We start from the raw sequence: 18,509 nt of genomic DNA on the forward strand, positions 1-18,509 counted from the left end.
TATTGTTTAATAATGTAGTGTTAGATTTAAAAATTAATGATAGAGAAGCAATGAAAATACTTCCTTGCTTGGACTGCAAATGCCATCTCCAAGTATTACATAAGCAATAGCTTCCTTAATTTTCCACTTACCATACCCATGTAATTATATTTTAAGGTAATAATATGAGCATATGTTCTAAACTTGAAGCATGGTTTGGAATTGGGCACTGCTGGGAGGAGATTAGGTGAGCAATTATGTAGATTGAAGATAATCTGAGTCAAAGGCTAAGTGCAGACCTTGGAGAATGTCTTGCCTGGGGTGAAACTGCCAGCTGAATTCGGTGGGAATTCTGTCAGGGACAGCACAGGAGCTTTAAGGAATCCAGATGCAAAGTGCTGCCAGGCCCACACCTGGTTTGTGCTGGGATCCCTCCCCACCAGCCACGTGCTGTGTCAGCATTCCCAGCCATGCTGTCACAGCCCTTGTGCTCCTGGCAGGGCACTGAGTTCCATGGGAGTCCTGTCCCAGCCCGCTGAGCCCCGTGGTGACCCAGGGAAGGGACATTCCCTGCCAGCTCCTGCTGGCACCTGAGAGGTGCTGGAGCATTCCTTGGGAGGTGCTGTGGGTGCAGCCCTTTCCCAGCCAGCTGGGTCCCCACTCTTGGCTTTCCATGCCTGCCAGTGCCCTGAGTTTGGTGCCCCCAAGTCCAGGAGCAGCTGGGAGCCAGCAGGAGAAACAGGCATCCAGGAGATGCAGAGATCCAGGAGAAGCAGAGGTTCAGGAGAAGCAGGCATCCAGGAGATGCAGAGATCCAGGAGAAGCAGGCATCCAGGAGATGCAGAGATCCAGGAGAAGCAGGCATCCAAGAGATGCAGAGATCCAGGAGAAGCAGGCATCCAGGAGATGCAGAGATCCAGGAGAAGCAGGCATCCAGGAGATGAAGAGATCCAAGAGAAGCAGGCATCCAAGAGAAGCAGGCATCCAGGAGATGCAGAGATCCAGGAGATGAAGAGATCCAGGAGAAGCAGAGGTTCAGGAGAAGCAGAGATCCCAGAGATGCAGAGACCAAGAGATGCAGAGATCCAGGAGATGCAGAGATCCAAAAGATGCACACATCCAGGAAAAGCAGAGATTCAGGAGAAGCAGAGATCCAGGAGGTGCAGAGATCCAAGAGATACATACATCCAGGAGATGCAGAGATCCAGGAAAAGCAGAGATCCAGGAGATGCAGAGATCCAGGAGATGCAGAGATCCAGGGAAATCTGGAGGAGGCTGGGACCCAGCAGGCTCTCCTGTGCTGTCAGAATGCATGGTTAATTAGCAGTGCTCCCAGGGGCTTTAGTCAGGATGACAGAGTATTTGCATAGATCGGTCAGAAGGAATTAAAACTGTTTGTCTTTTCCTTTAGCTGGGGCCTTTCCCATTACACAGCACTCACAATATTTTTGTAACTCGTTTGACTCTTTTTCTGGTGAGTATTCATGGCAAAGAAGTTTCCAAGTGCACAGGTCTTTGAGTAAACTCTCTATAAATAAATTAATTCCTCCCACCAGGGAATTGCTGGACTCAGAGCTGGTTAAATGTCCTTTAGTGTGTTCAGGAGCAGTGAATCACCCTGTCCTCCCTTTATCTCTAGGGCAGAGCAAAGTCTGTAACTCTCCACCAAAAGCAGCCTGCTCCTGTCTGGGAGAAGTGATGCTTCCAGAGGCAGGGAGGGATCTCCTCGTGCTTTTTCTCTGTTCAGCTGTCTCTGTGAATGGCTGTTCTTGGAGTCAACTTTGCTCCCACTGTGGCTCCAGGCACCCTGACCTCCCCTAATGTCACAAACATATTATCTGAAAAATCCCTTCACCAGGATTTCTTCTCCTGGGAAGCTGGGAAGCTTCAGCTTCTCCATGTTTTGCTCCTCTGGAGTGGGATTTGGAGAATTGTTTACCCAGCATGTGAATTGTTTTTAATTAATGACCAATCCCAGTCCAGCTGTGTCAGGACTGGGGTCAGTCACAGGTTTTTTATTACCATTCTTGTCTAGCCTTCTAATGTATTCTTAGTTTTAGTATATCATTTTCTTTTAGTATAACATAATAAATCAGCCTTTTGAGAACTTAGAATCAATTCTCATCTCTCACCTCTTCCTAAAACCAACAACACCACAACAATTAATAACCACACCCTAATGCTCTTTCCAGAAGGTGATTTCTATTTCCAGCCCCAGAGCACTCCTGGGGACTGCAGCACGACCTCTTTCCTGCCAGGCCTCCTGACCCAGGTGCATTCCAGAGCCAGGAAGGGCAGCTGCCACCCCGGAGGGAAGGTTCCCAGCAGCTCAGAAGGGATTTGGGAGCACTCAGCAGGCAGGAGATGGAGATTCCGGGTGGGACTCAGTAGGTGGCACTCTCTTTCTGGAGTCACACCGAGCCTGGGGACAGAGGTGGGCTTGGCTTTGGGCTTGGTTTGAACAAGCTGTGCTCGTTCAAGGGCTGTTCTTGGGAGGTCAGCAGGGCTGGCCACGGGCTGGGAGCTCAGTTCCACTGCTGGGGACAATCTCCTGGCCCTGGCACTGCCAGGCAGGTGTGTTGTTGTTTGTGCTTCAGCCCAGAGCTGGCTGCCCTTCAGCAGGAGCTGAGAACCCCAAAAAGCTTTGTTAATTTAGAGGGCTGTGGAGGCAGAACAGTTCAGAAGCCACAAATGCACAGGGTTTCAGTGCTGTTATGACCCAGTGATGCTGCTGAGCCTCTCACCTCTGGGATTCACTGCTTTCTCTAAAATTCCTCACTTCCTGAGCTCATGCTCTAGAACTGCCCACACTGCACCATGGAATGAAAAAGGAAATTTCATTTAATGGTAAAAAATTACTTCCAAAAGCAATATTCCCAGCCTGCTAGTGTGCTGTAGGCAGAGCAGAAAGATGGTCCAGCATTCCGAACCCACAAACCAATACCTACAGAGTGTACAGGCTGTCACATCAGCTGAGTGACACAGCAGTGCTTAAGGAGAACATATTCCTGAAGTGTCTGTGCCACAATAATTCTCAGATACATTCTGTTTAAATAATACATCAGGAATTAAGAGATCTGAGGTAGTGGTGCATGTTAAAATGTGATTTTCAGATCCAAGGAGTGTGCAGAGAGTAGGATGGAGTATAAAAACCAAGGGTGTTTGAACAAGACATCTGGTTTATATAGTGCTGCCTGTTCCCTGTGCTCTGAGCTGTTCAGTTGCACTGAGTCAACTGTAATAAAACAATACATTCATATTTATTAATTTTTTATGTAGGCTTTTGGGAACAGGAAGAGAAGTGAGAAGAAGACGGGATATCAGACATCCCAGAGATGCATCTCTGTTAGGCTCTTTTGCAAGCCATACCAATGGCTTCAGATCTGCTTAGGCTCAAAAATCAGATTCAGGTCCTAACCCTTGCTTAGCCTCAGCCTTCCGTGGACAGACCCCACGCTCCTCACTTTGCCATGTGGCTCCTCTGTGTGCAAGGCAGGGATAATAACTCTGCCTCTCCTGGGTGCAGCGGAGCCAATTTCATCACTGTCAGCTCCGTGGAATCCCTGGGTGAAAGGAACAACAGAAATCCAGAAAACATGGGTTATTAATAGCTGGTGCTTGCCCTTACATACATCACATGCACCCTTAGTCATTGTGGCCAGTAATTTACAGGGAGGGGAAAGATGTTCCTGAGAGCAAATGCAAAATGACACTTGGATGGTATCAGACCTCTGAGGTGTTGTGGGCCCAGAGAGTCTAATTAAGTCTAAATGCACTGATGCCACCCTGAGCAGATCCTGCTTCCTATGTGGGTGAAATGAAAATGTGCAGGAGCTCTGCAAATCTTAACAGGGGAATTTGAACTCCCAGGAAAGGCAGGTGCTGGAGTCGGTGTGCAGGCTAAATTCTTGGTGTGTTCCAGCTTTTTCTGCCTCCTTCATAGAGCCCCAAGGTTGTCTCCTGCCTGCCACCTTTATTAGAGGGATCACTGGATACAGAAGTTTCCTTTCCCTGGTTTTAAGTGGTGGCTTTAAAGGTCAGAGCCGAGGGGCCATGACAATAATGTGGAGTCAGCAGTGTAGCCCTGAGGAGAGCTGTGCTGTAAGGGACACGTGGCAGTGGGGCTCAGCACTGACTCCCCTGCCCACACTGGGCAGCTCAGGGGCAGCAGGCTGGGAGGGAAGAGCTGCAGGAGCTCAGGAACTGCTGCAAGTGAGGATGCAGGAAAGCTGAGCACACTGGACAGGGAGAGGCTGGGCTAGCAGGGGGTGCTGCAGTCAGGGGAAAGCATTTCACTGGCCTTGTGTGTGTGCAAAACATCTTCCTTGAGCTGGGAGCCATCCTGCCATTGCTGGCCGTGTCCCCAAGTGTAGAAATCACCACCCAGCCTAACAAAGAGGCACAAAAATGCAAAGATCTCAGAAGAAAGACATTTACCTTCCCAGCACTGCAAACCTGGCCGTGCCAGGCTCATGCCATTAATTTGAAACTTGGGAAAACTCATTTTCTTTGGGCCTATCTCCTTGTGTATTCCCTGAGGGAAATGAAGGATGGCTGGGAGGTTATTTATTTTCAGTAATAATGCACACACTGCTTCCAGACTTCCTGCTATTGTGTGATTATCCAGATTAATTGCCTGGGAAAGCTGCAGCATCATCTCAGGCCCTTATTAAGGAAGCTCACAACACGGATTTATATTAATGCATATTGCTGGGTGCCACAGCCTTGCTCTTGTAGGCAGATGGACAAATCCCTCTGCTGAGTGCTGCCAGCAGCCTTGTACCTGCAGACTGAGAGGGGGATTGCTGGCACCTTGAGACCTGGAGGAGAGAGCTGAGGTCATTTTTAGAAAGCTCGTTAGTGAATAACTTTGCTTATTCTAAAATCAGTTCCCATCAGCCTCTGCTGAATGATTGGGAGAATTGCTGGGGTGCTGCTGGCTGCTGACCCTGCCTGAACATGGGCAAGGGCTGGAATCTTAAAGATGCTTTTAGGTGCTTTAAAGTGTTCTTACCAGGGAGAGAGACTCTAGACAGAGAAGGCTTTTAAGGTATATTCTGCCCTTTTGGTTTCCCTGCTGAGAGTTTAACAAACCATGCAAACTTTGCTCTGAAAATCCTGTTCTGCAGCAGCTCAGCCTGGTCCAGGTTCCAGCCAAAGAGCCCCTAACCAAGGTAGAGCTTGAAGGCCTTTAAAGCAAGTCCAGCTCTCCTGAAGCATTTCAGGGATTTTGGTTGTAGAGGGTTAGACAGAGGAGCAGCATGTGCACATCCTTCAGCAGCCCAACACTTCCCTCTGATAAATCAGTGTCAGTGCAGGGTCACACTGATGCTCTCACTGCTGTTGGGGTGATTGCTCATCTCCTGTCACAAAGGGGTGATTATTGTATTGATAACCAATGATATTAGGGTAGCTGTAACTAAGATTGTATTAATAATTAATGATATTACAGTAGCTGATCCATAGTGCACAATGTGTGGCTGCTGGAATCTTGGCAGTGTGAGCCCACAGTGCATCAGCATCTACATGTGACACATGAGGAGAGCACTGGAGCTCCACTGTGCTGGGCAATGAGGCTCCTCAGCAAGTCTGACACTGGGGAGGATTTTAGTCCTCACTCTGGGGGAGTTGGGACCGCATTGTCTCATTGTGCATCTGTGGGAAATCTTTAAAAAATCCCAATCATATAAATTAGGGGTTCTGCTCAGACTGTGTGCCTTCAAAACAAAACTGAGTGATGCAGTGAGGGCCACTGGATAACACTGAGCTACCACTGGAGTGAAGATAAGCTTCCTGGAGACTGTGCTTCATGGAACAGGAGTTCAATGTTGGTGTTACTGTCCTTAGAAATGCAATGGGTATCTCCAGGCATGTGACTCCAGGCTTTATTGATTGTTCTGTAAAACATGGGAGCCTGTAGAGCGTGGGCTAAACTCCTGGAGTCTGGCTCGGCAGGAATCTGAACTGCAGGCTGGAGATGAGAGCTCAGGCTCCAGTTCCACCCTGATCCCAGAGCTGTCAGTGCTGGCTGCTTCTAAAGAAGGATCAGACAGCAGGAGCACAGCCTGGTGGTTTAACCCCACATGGATTTATTGACACACAGGCTCTGAGGCCTCCCCAGTCCTCCTTCTCTCCTTACCCAGTGGTCCCTGTAGTAGCCACAGGTTTTTCAGTCTCTCCCCGGACATCTCCCAAGTCCCAGGAAGGTGTTGAAGGAGGCATGCCCAGCCCTGGCTCAGCTCCTTTGTGAGCCCTTGAAGGCAGAGCAGGAGTGTTCCTCTGATATTAATTAGTCAATTAGCAGCTTGTGCAGTGTGCGTGCTCAGGTGCAGCAGCAGAGCCCAGGGGATGACTGACAGCAGAGATGGATGAGTTCATCAGTGCAGCTGACCCGGGCTCCCCCACCTCCTGCTCTGTGCCTGATCTCACATGTCTCTGTCTTGCTGTCCAGGTTTTACTGGGATCTGACCATGCTGCTGCTGATGGTAGGGAACCTGATCATCATCCCTGTGGGCATCACTTTCTTCAAGGATGAAAACACCACCCCGTGGATTGTCTTCAACGTGGTTTCGGACACGTTCTTCCTCATCGACCTTGTCCTCAACTTCCGGACAGGCATCGTGGTGGAGGACAACACCGAGATCATCCTGGACCCGCAGAGGATCAAGATGAAGTACCTGAAGAGCTGGTTTGTGGTGGATTTCATCTCCTCCATCCCCGTGGACTACATTTTCCTGATCGTGGAGACGCGCATCGACTCCGAGGTGTACAAGACGGCGCGGGCCCTGCGCATCGTGCGCTTCACCAAGATCCTGAGCCTGCTGCGCCTGCTGCGCCTCTCCCGCCTCATCCGCTACATCCACCAGTGGGAGGAGGTGAGACAGCCCCGGGCTCTGCCTGCCAGCTCTGCTCCCCCACAGCTGCTTCCCTTGAATGCCCCTTCTCCTTCCTTCCTGCCCCTTGTGTCATGGCCTGATGCTTTGTTGGAGCGGGTTCCTGAGGGAATTCTGCAGGGTGTGGGCTCTGGGATCGGCATCCGTGTGATCTTGGAGATGCTGCGTGGGCTGGCAGGAGGGTGGGCACAGGTGGGCCTCTTGCAGGAGCTGTGTAGCTGGTGAGCAGAGCAATCAGCCAGACAGCAAGGGCTTGCCCTCTCAGCACCCCCAGAGGTCCAGGAACAGCTCTGAGGAAAGGGCTGGAGACAGCTGATTTGCAGAACCTGTGGCATCTGTTTGCCATCTGCTGCTTCTCTGTGCTTATCTCTTGAGTGAAGAGATAAGCATGGGCATGTGTTGGAACCCTCTTGCCTTCTATATATTCTCTGACACTATGCTAAGGGAAAAAGGAAGGAAGAGCAATCTGCAGACAAAGGTCTGGTGTAAAGCAAGATCCCCACAAGCCCAGGACCCTGTGTTGCTCCCAGGGGGAATTCCAGGATGCAGGGTGAGTTGTCAGGAATAATGTGGGTGAAGCCACAGCCTTGCAAGTAGCTTGAAAATCAGTTGTTTTTCTCCTGTCTCTGTGCTCTCCAAAGCAGAGGGAAAGCTCCCTGCATCTCTCTCCACATGTCAGGAGCATATTTTCAGGACAAGGAAAGCTGGTCAGGGCAATTTCATCTTCATCCCCGTACTTTGTGTTGTGCTTTGGAGCAAAGCCTGCTGCAGACCATGATCTAATGCAGGGCATGCTCCTAGGAATGTGAAGGGGAAGCAGCCATGCAAGTCATGGCTTGATTGCAGTTAGCTGTCACAACACTAATTCATGATAGAGCTGAGCCCTTGCCTCCTCCAAGCAGCCCTCACTCACAGGGAGAGCACTGGGGCATGCTTCACAAATCTCAGGCTTCATCCTTGTGGTGTTACCGTTTGTGAGGGCTTCACTTAGAGCAGAGCAGAGCCTCGTTGAGCTCTGGGATGACACTGAGCAGGTGCTGGGGAGAGGCAGCCCCAGCCCTCAGATTTATAATTTATATTCATTCACTCTGTGGCACAGGCAGGAGTGCATGGAGAGATGAACAAAGCACCGGTGTCCTTCTAGGGTGACTCAGTGAGTCAGGGACTGAGCAGGCACTGACATCTCTCCAGGTGTGCTGGCCTGTCCCGTGGTTGCTTTGCCTCCCTCTCCTCTAACCCGAGCGGCTCAGCCAAGGCGAGCTGGTGGCTCAGGCTGTCCCCAGAGTCACAGGCACCCACAGCAGTGAACAGCTCCCTGCTTGCTTCCCTCTGCTCCTTGACTTCCCTTCCAGGAGGTGCTTGAAGAGGACTGAAGTATATTTGCTGGTTTGTACTGATTTTGTTTTGAAAATGACAAGACAGAAGCAGATCAGTGTTTTTCCCTCTCTCACTTGTAGTTTGACCGAGCAGCCGTTCCCAGCTTCTGTCTCCAGTGCCATTCCAGGGATGCCGTTCCCGAGCTGCTGTCCTGGGCCCTGGCACAGCACAGCTGGGTGCCCTCTGGGGCACAGGCTCCCCAGGGTGGGGCAGTGCTGCCAGGGCAGGGCAGGGCTGCTGCTGGATGCAGTTTGGGACTGCAATGCAGACTCTGTGTGCGCTGCAGAGCCCAAACAGCAAACACCACGGGCTGTGTCAAACTGGGCTCGGCCCAGGCTGCAGTTCCTGGAGAGAGTTTGACACTGGGACCTTCTCCAGCTTCCACACCGGGGAGGGGGGCAGGGGGAAGGGGTGATCCCCTGTCACTGGTGCAGTGCCTGCCACAGAGCAGAGGGGAGACAGGGAGGGGGAGTGCTGCTTCATCTTTGCGTGGGAATTGTGCTCCTGCAGCCACTCTGGCAGCTCTCTTCCTCTGAAGTGCCTACAGATGATCCCTGTCTGAAAGGCCACATTCATCTTTCCTCCCTGCACCCATCAGTGCTGGTCTTGGAGAGCCAGGACAGAGCAGTGCTGGACCAGACTTACTCTGGGTGTGCAAGAGGTTGCTGTGCACAGCTAAAGAAGGAGAAGGACTTGGGAGAGGGGGTGCTGCAGGTCTAGTCTCTGTGATCCCCCCCCTCCTACTCCATGCCTCATCAGCTGGCAGTGTCTCTTTAGCTCTTTGCTTCTGAGCAGATCAGCTGTAAGGAGATGTGAGCAGGGTGTGCTGGGCTTCTGCAGAGGAGTGTGTGCCCTAGGGGAGCATGTGCAGGGCAGAGGTGCATGGCCAGAGAGGGATCACCATGGCATTGTGTGAGGCAGAGCACCCCCTCACTGCACAGAGCTGGGGCAGTCCCTTCCCATGGAGGCAGGGACTCCTCACTCAGCTCCTTGTGTTGTGGAGTGAGGGCAGGGATAAGGGGGCACTTCCCAAGCTGCCAGCAGCCTCTCCCTTCATTCCCCTGCAATTGTCCATGCTCTGCATGAATTTATCTCCGAGGCTGCAGTGAGCAGGAGCAGCCTTCTCCAGGGCTGCAGTGCTGTAAAGCAGCCAGGCACTCATCAGTTCCACATCAGCGCTGCTCAGGAGTCTGTGGGCTCCAGAGCTGGGGCTGCAAGTCCCAGCAGCCTCTGCCATCCTCCCCAGATCCCAGAGAGGTGCTCTGGGGATACAGCTGGGCAAACAACCTGAGGAGAAGAGGAAGGGAAAAGGCAAGAAAAACAATCTAAGGCACTCATGTTCACTGGAGTATGAAAATAAGCTTAATTCCAAATGTAGCAGTTTCATTTGCATGATGCATTTTGCATGAGTGGTCCCACGAATGAATTTACCAGAAGGGCAGAGTATAAATAGAGTCTTTTTGAAGTGTCTGCCGTGTCTCCCCTGCAGTTGGGAGCTTGATTGCAGTGTAGGCAGCTGCACTCACACTGCCTGGGCTCTGGCTTGCCTCAAATCTGTATCACCAGCCCCAGTGGTGTTCCCTGCAGTTCCCCAGGCCAGGAGTACAGGTGAGAGCAAACAGGGCTGCTCCAGCCAGGCCTTGTCCTCCCCCAGACAAACTCCTGTTAGCTCAGCCTTTCTTTGGGGTACCCAGCTTGGTCAGTGGTTCCTGGACCTGCAGCACATGGTCAGCTGTCCCACTGTCCCACTGTCCCACCGTCCCAGGGTTATGGAGCTGGGTCTCCCCACTGCTGAGCTGAGAGTGTCCAGGGAAAGGAGATCCAAACATGAACATCCTACAGACAGAAAAACAGCAGAAACACCATGGAACCCATGGATTCAATAGGATGAACCATCCAGGTCAGACTGGGAGTCAAAACCCCCTCAATTTTCTGAGCTTTCCCTGTTGTATGCACAGCATCCACCCTGTGGTTGGTGCTGGGGTGCAGTAATCTGTATTTAACACCAAACTGTTTTGACTTAGGAACATTCATTGGAACAACAGCACAGTCCTGCTCCTATAAATCTGTTTCCAAATAGCATGTAGGCCAAGATAACCAAAATGTTTTGATTGCAGACTCTGTGGGAGGGACTGTGATGGGAAGGAAAGGAACTGTCTGGGTTTGATATATATCACAATAGTAATACTATCATAAGTGAGGATTTTTCAGATTTTTTTTCAGGAACTAAAATACATCTTTTGGTTTCTGCAGCTGAAACCTGAAACGAAGGCCAATTTGATGATTTTCAGGCTATTATGTTTTTGAAACCTTGCAAACTTGCCTGAGTGCTGTCCTTTTCTTCCCTCGAGTTTCTATATTACTGAGAAGCTTCAGGAGGGAGGGAATGCATCCTTCCAAGTCCCAGTGACAACTTCCCAGTAACAACTGGGCACAGATCAGACCATCTGAAAGAAGGTCCAGATCAGACCACTTTTCAGAAGCTTCAGCTGTTTAGAAAATGGACCCAAAGCTGGAGGGCATGTGTGGAAGGACCAGGAAAGATCCTCCAGAGGCTGGGACAATATGGCTCCCAAGTGATTCTCCTTGATTTGCTAATTCCCTTTGTCTCTTCTGACCCATCTGTAGCCTTTCCTAAATGCAATTACAATAATGTGGCTGGAGGCCTGGGGTATCAGTGTCACCCCTAATAATGAAGGGATGGGACTATTTTGGGGCTAAGAACTATTTATTGCTCAGATAAACATGTCTCAGAGGCTGTGAGGTTTAGAGGAGGAAGCAGCCAGCCACAGCTCAAGAGTAGTCACAAGTTCTTTGTTACAAGGCAGTACAGAACTTTCTAACCCCATGAATAGATGCCACAAGGTGTATTTTGCTTTTCTGACCTTCACTCCCTTCTGCTGCACTGTGGATGCTTTTACCCGGTAGGTTTCTGTCTCACATACACACAAATGCTTCTCTCATAACTTCTAAACTCTGAAGGTTGTGAGCTTGATCCTCATGTGGGGCACTAATTTGTTGGATTTAACCCTTTTCTGACCCAGAGATGGGGCAGCTGAGAGGTGCTTGAAAAACTTCTATTGCATTTTCAGTCTCATGAGAAGGGTGAGACAATACAGGTGTCATCACTCACACCATCACAATCAGAAGCCAGCTATTTCCTAATTACATCATCAGCATTTCTTGGCCTGTCAGCTTTTGTCACACCATGCTGCAAATGCCTTCAAGCCAATCATCTAAAATGCATCTTTCATAGTTCTTTTTCTCCAATCTGGTCTTACTTGCAAGGCCATCCTTTGAAAGTTGTTTCCAGTTCCATTTCTCTCCCAGCAATGTCTGTCCTATTCCATGGCATTTCTCAGTCAGCATTTCTTATCTCAGGGTTTGCACACAGATGTGTGAGAATCCTCTACAAACCCATTTCCCACATCAGTTTATTCCATACAACCCCACCCCTACATTAGAAACCCTTCACCATTTATCAATGCAGTTTCTCACTTATTTAAAGCATATTCTTACAACTATAGAAACAGAAGTTGATGATTTTTCTGCTTCATGTCTGTGTATTGTATTTTTACATCAACCCAAGCTCCTCCCAAGGCTGCAAATCAAACCCTTCAGTGTCTGTGGAAGTTTCTGGTTTTTTGATTCCCACACAGGGGAGTGGCATGGGATCTTTGGCCAAATCTGTAAGTGGAGAGGGGAGGAGCTGGGCAGAGAGACTGTTCCCAGCACAGCAGGGTCCTGTGGCACAGGCAGCTCCAAGGGGCTGAGCAGGTCCTTTATCCAACAGGATTTGCAATTCTGTCCCATTAAACAGCAAGGCAGGCCCAGGAGAGCAGCTCATCAAAACCTCTGGCCAGGCTTGGGTAAAATCAAACTCAAGAAACACCAGGAGTGTGGCCAGGAGGGGAACTGGGGGCTGGGCTGCTTCCCTGATTTGCATTACCTCATTTCTGAAGCCTTATTAAGCACTGCTCTTTAATGTGCTTGCAGGAGCTTATTAAAACCATAATGCAAGATACAGGAATTTTCATTCTCCCTGCACAAAGTGACCCCAAATTTGAGACTTCTTTTCCTCTCAGAGAAAATCCTGGCTGCCCTGAAACAAATGGCAAAACCCTCTTGTTGGAATATCAGTGAGAGGTTTTTCATTATTGTACCACAGCTTCTCTCACATGGAACTGTTGTCACTTGTACAGCACAACATCCTTGTGGAGGGAGAGCAGACAGCACAAGGACGTGGATGTTCTTTATTCCTGTATGCTGAATTTTCCCTCTCCTGCCTATGGACATCCCCTGCTCCATCTCCTGCTCCATCCCCTGCCCTGTGCCAGGAGAAAGACACCCAGAAAAGTTTTTTTGGAGGAGTTGTTCTTTGGCAGGAAGTTCTGCTGCTCTAATGGAAATTCAGCTCCCCACCTGGGCACTGGGAATACAGTTTCAAAGAGAATATCATCAAAAATGGCTTCTAATGAATTATAAGGAGCCAGGCAAATATTTGAATAGCTGTGCAGCCATGGAGCTTGCCATGAAAAGGAAAAAGCTTTTCTTTTTTCTACAGTCACCTCCTGGCAGTGCCTAATGTGTCCTGTGTCAACAGCAGGGTGTGAGCAGGGAATGGCTGCTCTGGGGTTTGGGATTAGGGCACACAGTGTCTGTCTGTCTGTGTGTATCCCTGCTATGGGATTAGGGCACAGAGCTGTCTGTAGGGATACCTGGTTTGGGATTAGGGCACAGTGTCTGTCTGTCTGTAGGATACCTGCTCTGGGGTTTGGGATTAGGGCACACAGTGTCTATATGTAGGATACCTGCTGTGGGAATAGGGCACACAGTGTCTGTCTGTCTGTCTGTCTGTCTGTCTGTCTGTCTGTCTGTGGGATTAGGGCACACAGTGTCTGTCTGTCTGTAGGATACCTGCTGTGGGATTAGGGCACAGTGTCTGTCTGTCTGTCTGTCTGTGTGTAGGATACCTGCTGTGGGATTAGGGCACAGTGTCTGTTTGTCTGTCTGATACCTGCTGTGGGATTAGGGCACAGAGCCATCTGTAGGGCAGGAGCTCAGAGCCAGGCTGTGGCAGTAAAAGCCATTTGCTGTCCCAGGGATGGTTTGCCCTGGTGTGTTCTCAGCACAGAGGTGCCCATGTGGCAGAAGCAGCTGGGCACTGCCCTGGGCAGCAGCAGTGGGGTTAAACCCTCCCTCCTGCAGGGCAGTGCCAAGGTGCTGCTGTGGCCAGGCTCTGTCAGGGGTCCCAGGGTCCCTCAGCCTGGCCTTTCCTGCTGGCTGGGGCTCTGCAGGTTTCCTAAAGCCACAGGCTGCTCTCCTGGTGGTCCCTAATGCCTGGCAGAGCTGGGGCCCTGGCCTCTGTAGGTTTGCTGTCTCTCAGAGAGCTCATGTCCCCTGTGCCCTGCCAGCACCAGCTGCCTCAGCTCTGTGCCCACACCGTGCCAGCTGCCTGGCATTTGCCTCGGGCCATTGTGTTTGGAGGCTTCATTATCACTGCTGTGTTACAATAACAGAGGGATGTGCTGCAGCCTGGCACCAGGGCTCCTCCTGCCACTGTCACTTCCCGAGGTTTGATGGAGATTTACTGATGGGGTTTGTTCCAGCTGCAGCCCTGCAGGAGCCTGGGCCCAGCCTGCCCTGGGGCTGGCACACAGGGCACAGCTGAGGAGCTGTCACCTACCCCTGAATCACACAGTGGGGCAGCCTGGAAAGCAGCACCCAGGCACAGGATTGTGTCTGGGGGGCTCTGGAATATCCCCAGGGAGGAGAGCCCACAGCCTCTCTGGGCTCTGCTCAGGGCTGGGCACTGCCCAGGGCAGGAGCTGTGCCTCCTGGGCAGTGCCTCTGGGGCCATTGCTGGGGCTGGAGCTGAGCCTGGGCCCTGCTCTGCCCCCCCCTGCACCCAGGGACACCGAGGGACACCCAGGGCTGAGGGCCCCTCTCAGCTGGGGCCCCTCTCCAGGCTGAACAGCCCCCTCAGCCTCTCCTCAGCAGGGAGATACTCCAGGCTCTTCCTCATCTCCAAAGCCTCTGGAGCTCTGTGTCCCTCTTGTCCTGAGGAGGTCATAGCTGGTCACAGCCCTCCAGGGCTGAGCAGAGGGCAGCAGCTTTTGTAAGCTGTGTTTGTAACGGGGACAGGGGGCTGACAAGCCTGGATTCTACCTAAAGGGAACTTCTAAATCACTTCCCAGTGCTGTGAGCTCAGGAAGCAGCAAGGGCAGTGCTCATTCCCTGAGATGTGTGGGAGCACAGATTGCCCCCTCAGAAGGGCTGTGCTCCACACAAGGAGCCCTGTGTAGGAAGTCCTCTGGAAGGACTGCACTCTCTCTGGAGCAGGAACTGAGCCCCCCAGGGCATGTCTGTGCCCCCAGCCCTCCCAGCCTGCTGCCAGCACAGAATCTGCGATGCCCACACAGACAGTGCTGGTGCTGGGGACAGCTGAGGCAGCTTCTGAGCCTTGCACAGAGAGATTCCTGTCACCACTGGGGCTCCTGATCCAATGCCAGGTCTGCTTTTGTCCCTCAGAGCCGTGTTCTGCCAGGCTCAGCCCAGACTTGGAGGCCAGTTTGTCTAAGGCACATCAGCCCTGGCAAGTGGGTGCAAATTAATGGCTCCTCTTCAAAGCCTCTTCCAGGAAGGCATTATTGATTGCATTCATAGCAAGTGGGAAACTTTAATGAGACAGCCAGAGAGAGCAGCATTTCCCTGCCTCCCTGGCTGTGTACAGCAAGGCAGGGCTGGAGAGGAACGTGCCAGATCTGGGAGTTGTGTCAATGAGGCAGGAGCTTGGCCCACGGAGCACCATGGCCAAAAATCAAATTGGCTGCTGGAGGAGAAGGGGATTTTGAGCAGCATGGCAGTGGGGAGCTGCTTTCAGCCTGGAGAGGTTGAAGTCAGTTCCTTCCTCTCCCCACATCCTCCTGTGCTGTGAGCACAGGGCAGGGGCTCTGTGGAAGGGGCTCACAGCTGTCTGTGAGTCAGAGTGAGCTGAAGAAGAGAAGCTGGTAAGAGTTGCCTTTGGCCCTGAAAAGAGTTCTGCCAAGGCCATTGGTGTGGAAATGGAGGAGAAGAAGAGATAAATGAGGGGCCTGCAGTTAGATTTTGGAGGAAGACAGTGGTGGAAACCACCCTGCACCAATGAACATGATGTTGATTTATTGTGGCCAATGAATAGGTATAAACTTTGTGAGAGGGTATAAAAAACAAAAAAGAGAGAAAGAAGCCTTCTTAAATACATGGTGGTGTTCTCTTTGTTACAACAGCCACAGCTCAGGGCAGTTCCAGCCCCACAGAAGGGTCTGGGCTCCTCCTGCCCTCACACTGGAAGGGAAGGGCTGCTCTTCCACAGGGCACCAAACCCCTCAGGGGCCCAGCTTTGCCTCTGAGCAGCTCTCCTTCCACTCCAGTCTGCCAGCCACACTGCCAGGCTCTGTATGTGTGTGTGGGGTGCAGAGCTGGAAAACCCCAGCCCTGAGCTCAGCTTTGCTTTTGACCCACTTTTCTCCTGGCCAGAAATGTGGAAATGGAAGAAAACAGCAGTGTGAGGTGAAGGAAGGAGAAATCTTTCTTGGGAAGGACAAGAGCCAGGCCCAGAGAGGTGTGTGAGGGTTTAATGGGCAGCAGCCTCATTGATGAAGTTATTTTCTGAGCCCTGCTGTGAAAAGAGCTGTTTGGAAGACAGTTTCAGGACATGCGATTATCCAGTTTGCCAGCTTAATGCATTCAACTTAACCTCATTTTTATGAAGCAGAAATCAATGTGGTAACTTTTTCAGGGCTAAGAGATGACATTTTATTCTTGCTTCTCTCATAAGGAGGCATATTTTTAAGCTTCATTTTCTGCTGTAACTCCTCCCTCTCCCACTTCTGCTTAAGCAGGAATACTCCAAGGACTAGAGGAAAGAGTGAGGCAATTTCCACATTCCCAGAGTCACATTAGAATGTAAAACATTTCTGAAATCTCTTTGCAATGCATGGAATCATTTTCCTTCTTGGAAAAGGATTTGGAAATGCATTTAGAACTTCAATACAAGCAATTTTTCATTAATTTCCTCCAAGCACCACTTCACCTGGGAAGGATTCTGATGGTGCTGATCTTCCCCCCAGTTTGTTTTTTTTTTCCCAAGGAGTGCATGGCCCTGTTCTTTGTTATGCCAGTGCCTCTCACCCTCTCTGCTCCCACTTGGGCAGGAGTGTTTTGGTCTCAGGTTTCTGTGGTTGAGATGACCTGAGGTATTAGAAAGTTTTTTTTCCCAGCCCCGTGACAGAAGAAGAAGTCGAGATTCCGGTTCTGCTTTTCAAGGTTGTTTATTTTCTCTTATCTGTTACATTCTTTCTGTGAGAAAGAAAGAATCTGCTGAGATCTCTGTCCAGCAGGTCTGGTTGTGGCACAGTGCCTGCTCTTGGGGTGGTGTTAACTTTTTATACTAAGAACTACGTGTACATTATTTACAAAAATTTTCCAATACCTATCACCTGTGTTAGACAGTCTGTCTCTACTCTAACCCAATCCAAAAGTGTCACCATCACAGCAGAAGATGGAGGACAAGAAGGAGGAGAAGGACAGGACACACCCAGATTCCTCCATCTTGCTTCCTGAACCCCCGTTCTAAAACCCCAAAATTCTACTTTGTCACCCTGTGACAAGTTCACTGTCATTCTACTCAAACTCTTGTGGTCTGTAAATCTTCCCACAAAGTTGGTAATTGTTTCCATGGACTAAAATCAAAGGCACAGGTGTTTTTGACTCTGTGCCAAGGTCTCTGAGCCCCCTGCCAGGGTCTTGAGTCACCCAGGACAGCCAGAGGAATGTACCAGGTACATTTTGGTCCCTGTTCCTCTTCTGTGTCCCCTTCCCAAGCCAGAAGTCCTGCAGTCCAGCTGCCAGAGCTGGGTGATGCTTGTGTAGAAGCTCCACAACAAGACTGTGCCATAGAACTGGAGAGAGAAGGTGACTGCCCTGCTTCTCGTGGGCATGGTGACTGCCCTGCTTCTCATGGGAATGGCCATGGTGAGTGCCCTGCTTCTCATGGGCATGGCCATGGTGAGTGCCCTGCTTTTGTTGAGCATGCCCCCTGTCCAAGCCCTGGCACTGCTGGCATGGTGGCAGCACACTCAGGGAATGTCAGTGACATGTGCAGTCCTGTCCCTGCTGAGCTGCTGCTGATGGTGTCTCTGCCATTTGCTCATCCAGTATTTATGAGGGAGAAGCCAGGAATGAGGGAAGGCCTCGTCAGGGGGAACATTCTGCCTTTGGTGACAGCTGGAAAGAGAAAGTGAGAGATGTGATCTGAAAACAGCAACACCTGAATTCTCCTGGCTCCCTTCTGGATGTGGGCTGGGTGCCACAGTGTCCACTGCCATGCCCCAAGGAGCCACCAGGCACCCTGAGCTATGCCACCAAGCTGTGACACCAACACATCTCTCTGCAGGCTGCCCTGTCCCCAGGCAGGGCACACTGTTCCCTCCTCAGCAGGAACAGAGCCCAGCCCTGGGTGGGACATGCCCATCTTTATCTCAGCCCCATCAGTCTGGATGTATCCAGTGGGCTTGGGGTCATGAGGGGACAGGAGCAGAGGGAGGGTGGGATCATGGTTTCTCTGGGTGTCCAGTTCCTGGGGCTTTGGAGAGAGGCAGAAATTTGGTGTTTCTGAGCTTTGGGTCCAGCCAGGATGGGTCATCAAGAAGCAATCAGGGTCTGTGTGTGTTGGAGCAGAAGGAGGCTGGTCTGAGGGCAGATCTTTAGGTAAGGGGTGAGTCAGGAGCTGAAGATGGCTGAAGAGAGGAGAGCCTGGGAGCAGGGCTGGATCCCTCCCCTGGGATCACCTGAGCTCTGCTCCAGCGTGGAGGAGCTCCAGAGGGTGAACTTTGGGAGAGCCTCTCTCTGTGCTGGCACTGACAAGCACTCCAACAAGCAGCAGCAGTGTTTCCTTGTAAACACAGGAGAGAAACTGTGAGGATGATGTCCCTTAAAGGAGCTGACAGGCCTGCTTTTCCTCAAGTCCCTGGAGAGGGTGGAGAGCAGTTAAGACGCAGCAGCTGTGTTTGTTTTTTCTTCATTTATATATTTTTTTCACCCAGCAAAGTGCTGGGTGTTAATTCCTCTTGATTTGCTCAGTGCAGCCCAGTTTGGAGAGGCTGTCCCTGGAATAGGGCTGATTAGCCTCCTCCTCTCCAGTGTGCATCACCCAAACAGCCACTAATCACACTTTATCCCAACTGTGTGCCTCTTGCTGAGGCTGCAGGGAATTAGGCT

At 51.0% G+C, this 18,509-nt stretch overlaps 1 protein-coding gene across 1 annotated transcript in view; it reads left to right on the forward strand.

Annotated features, from left to right (window-relative positions):
* Nucleotides 1–18,509, forward strand: part of HCN4 (hyperpolarization activated cyclic nucleotide gated potassium channel 4) — a 99,685-nt gene that overhangs the window by 22,773 nt on the left and 58,403 nt on the right. Inside the window, exon 2 of the mRNA XM_084213647.1 lies at nucleotides 6,431–6,854. Within this exon, the coding sequence (XP_084069773.1) occupies nucleotides 6,431–6,854 (424 nt within the window). The remainder of the gene's footprint in view (nucleotides 1–6,430; nucleotides 6,855–18,509) is intronic.

The sequence above is a fragment of the Fringilla coelebs genome (genome assembly GCF_963513975.1).
Source record: "Fringilla coelebs genome assembly, chromosome: 12".
NCBI classification, from domain to species: Eukaryota; Metazoa; Chordata; class Aves; order Passeriformes; family Fringillidae; genus Fringilla; species Fringilla coelebs.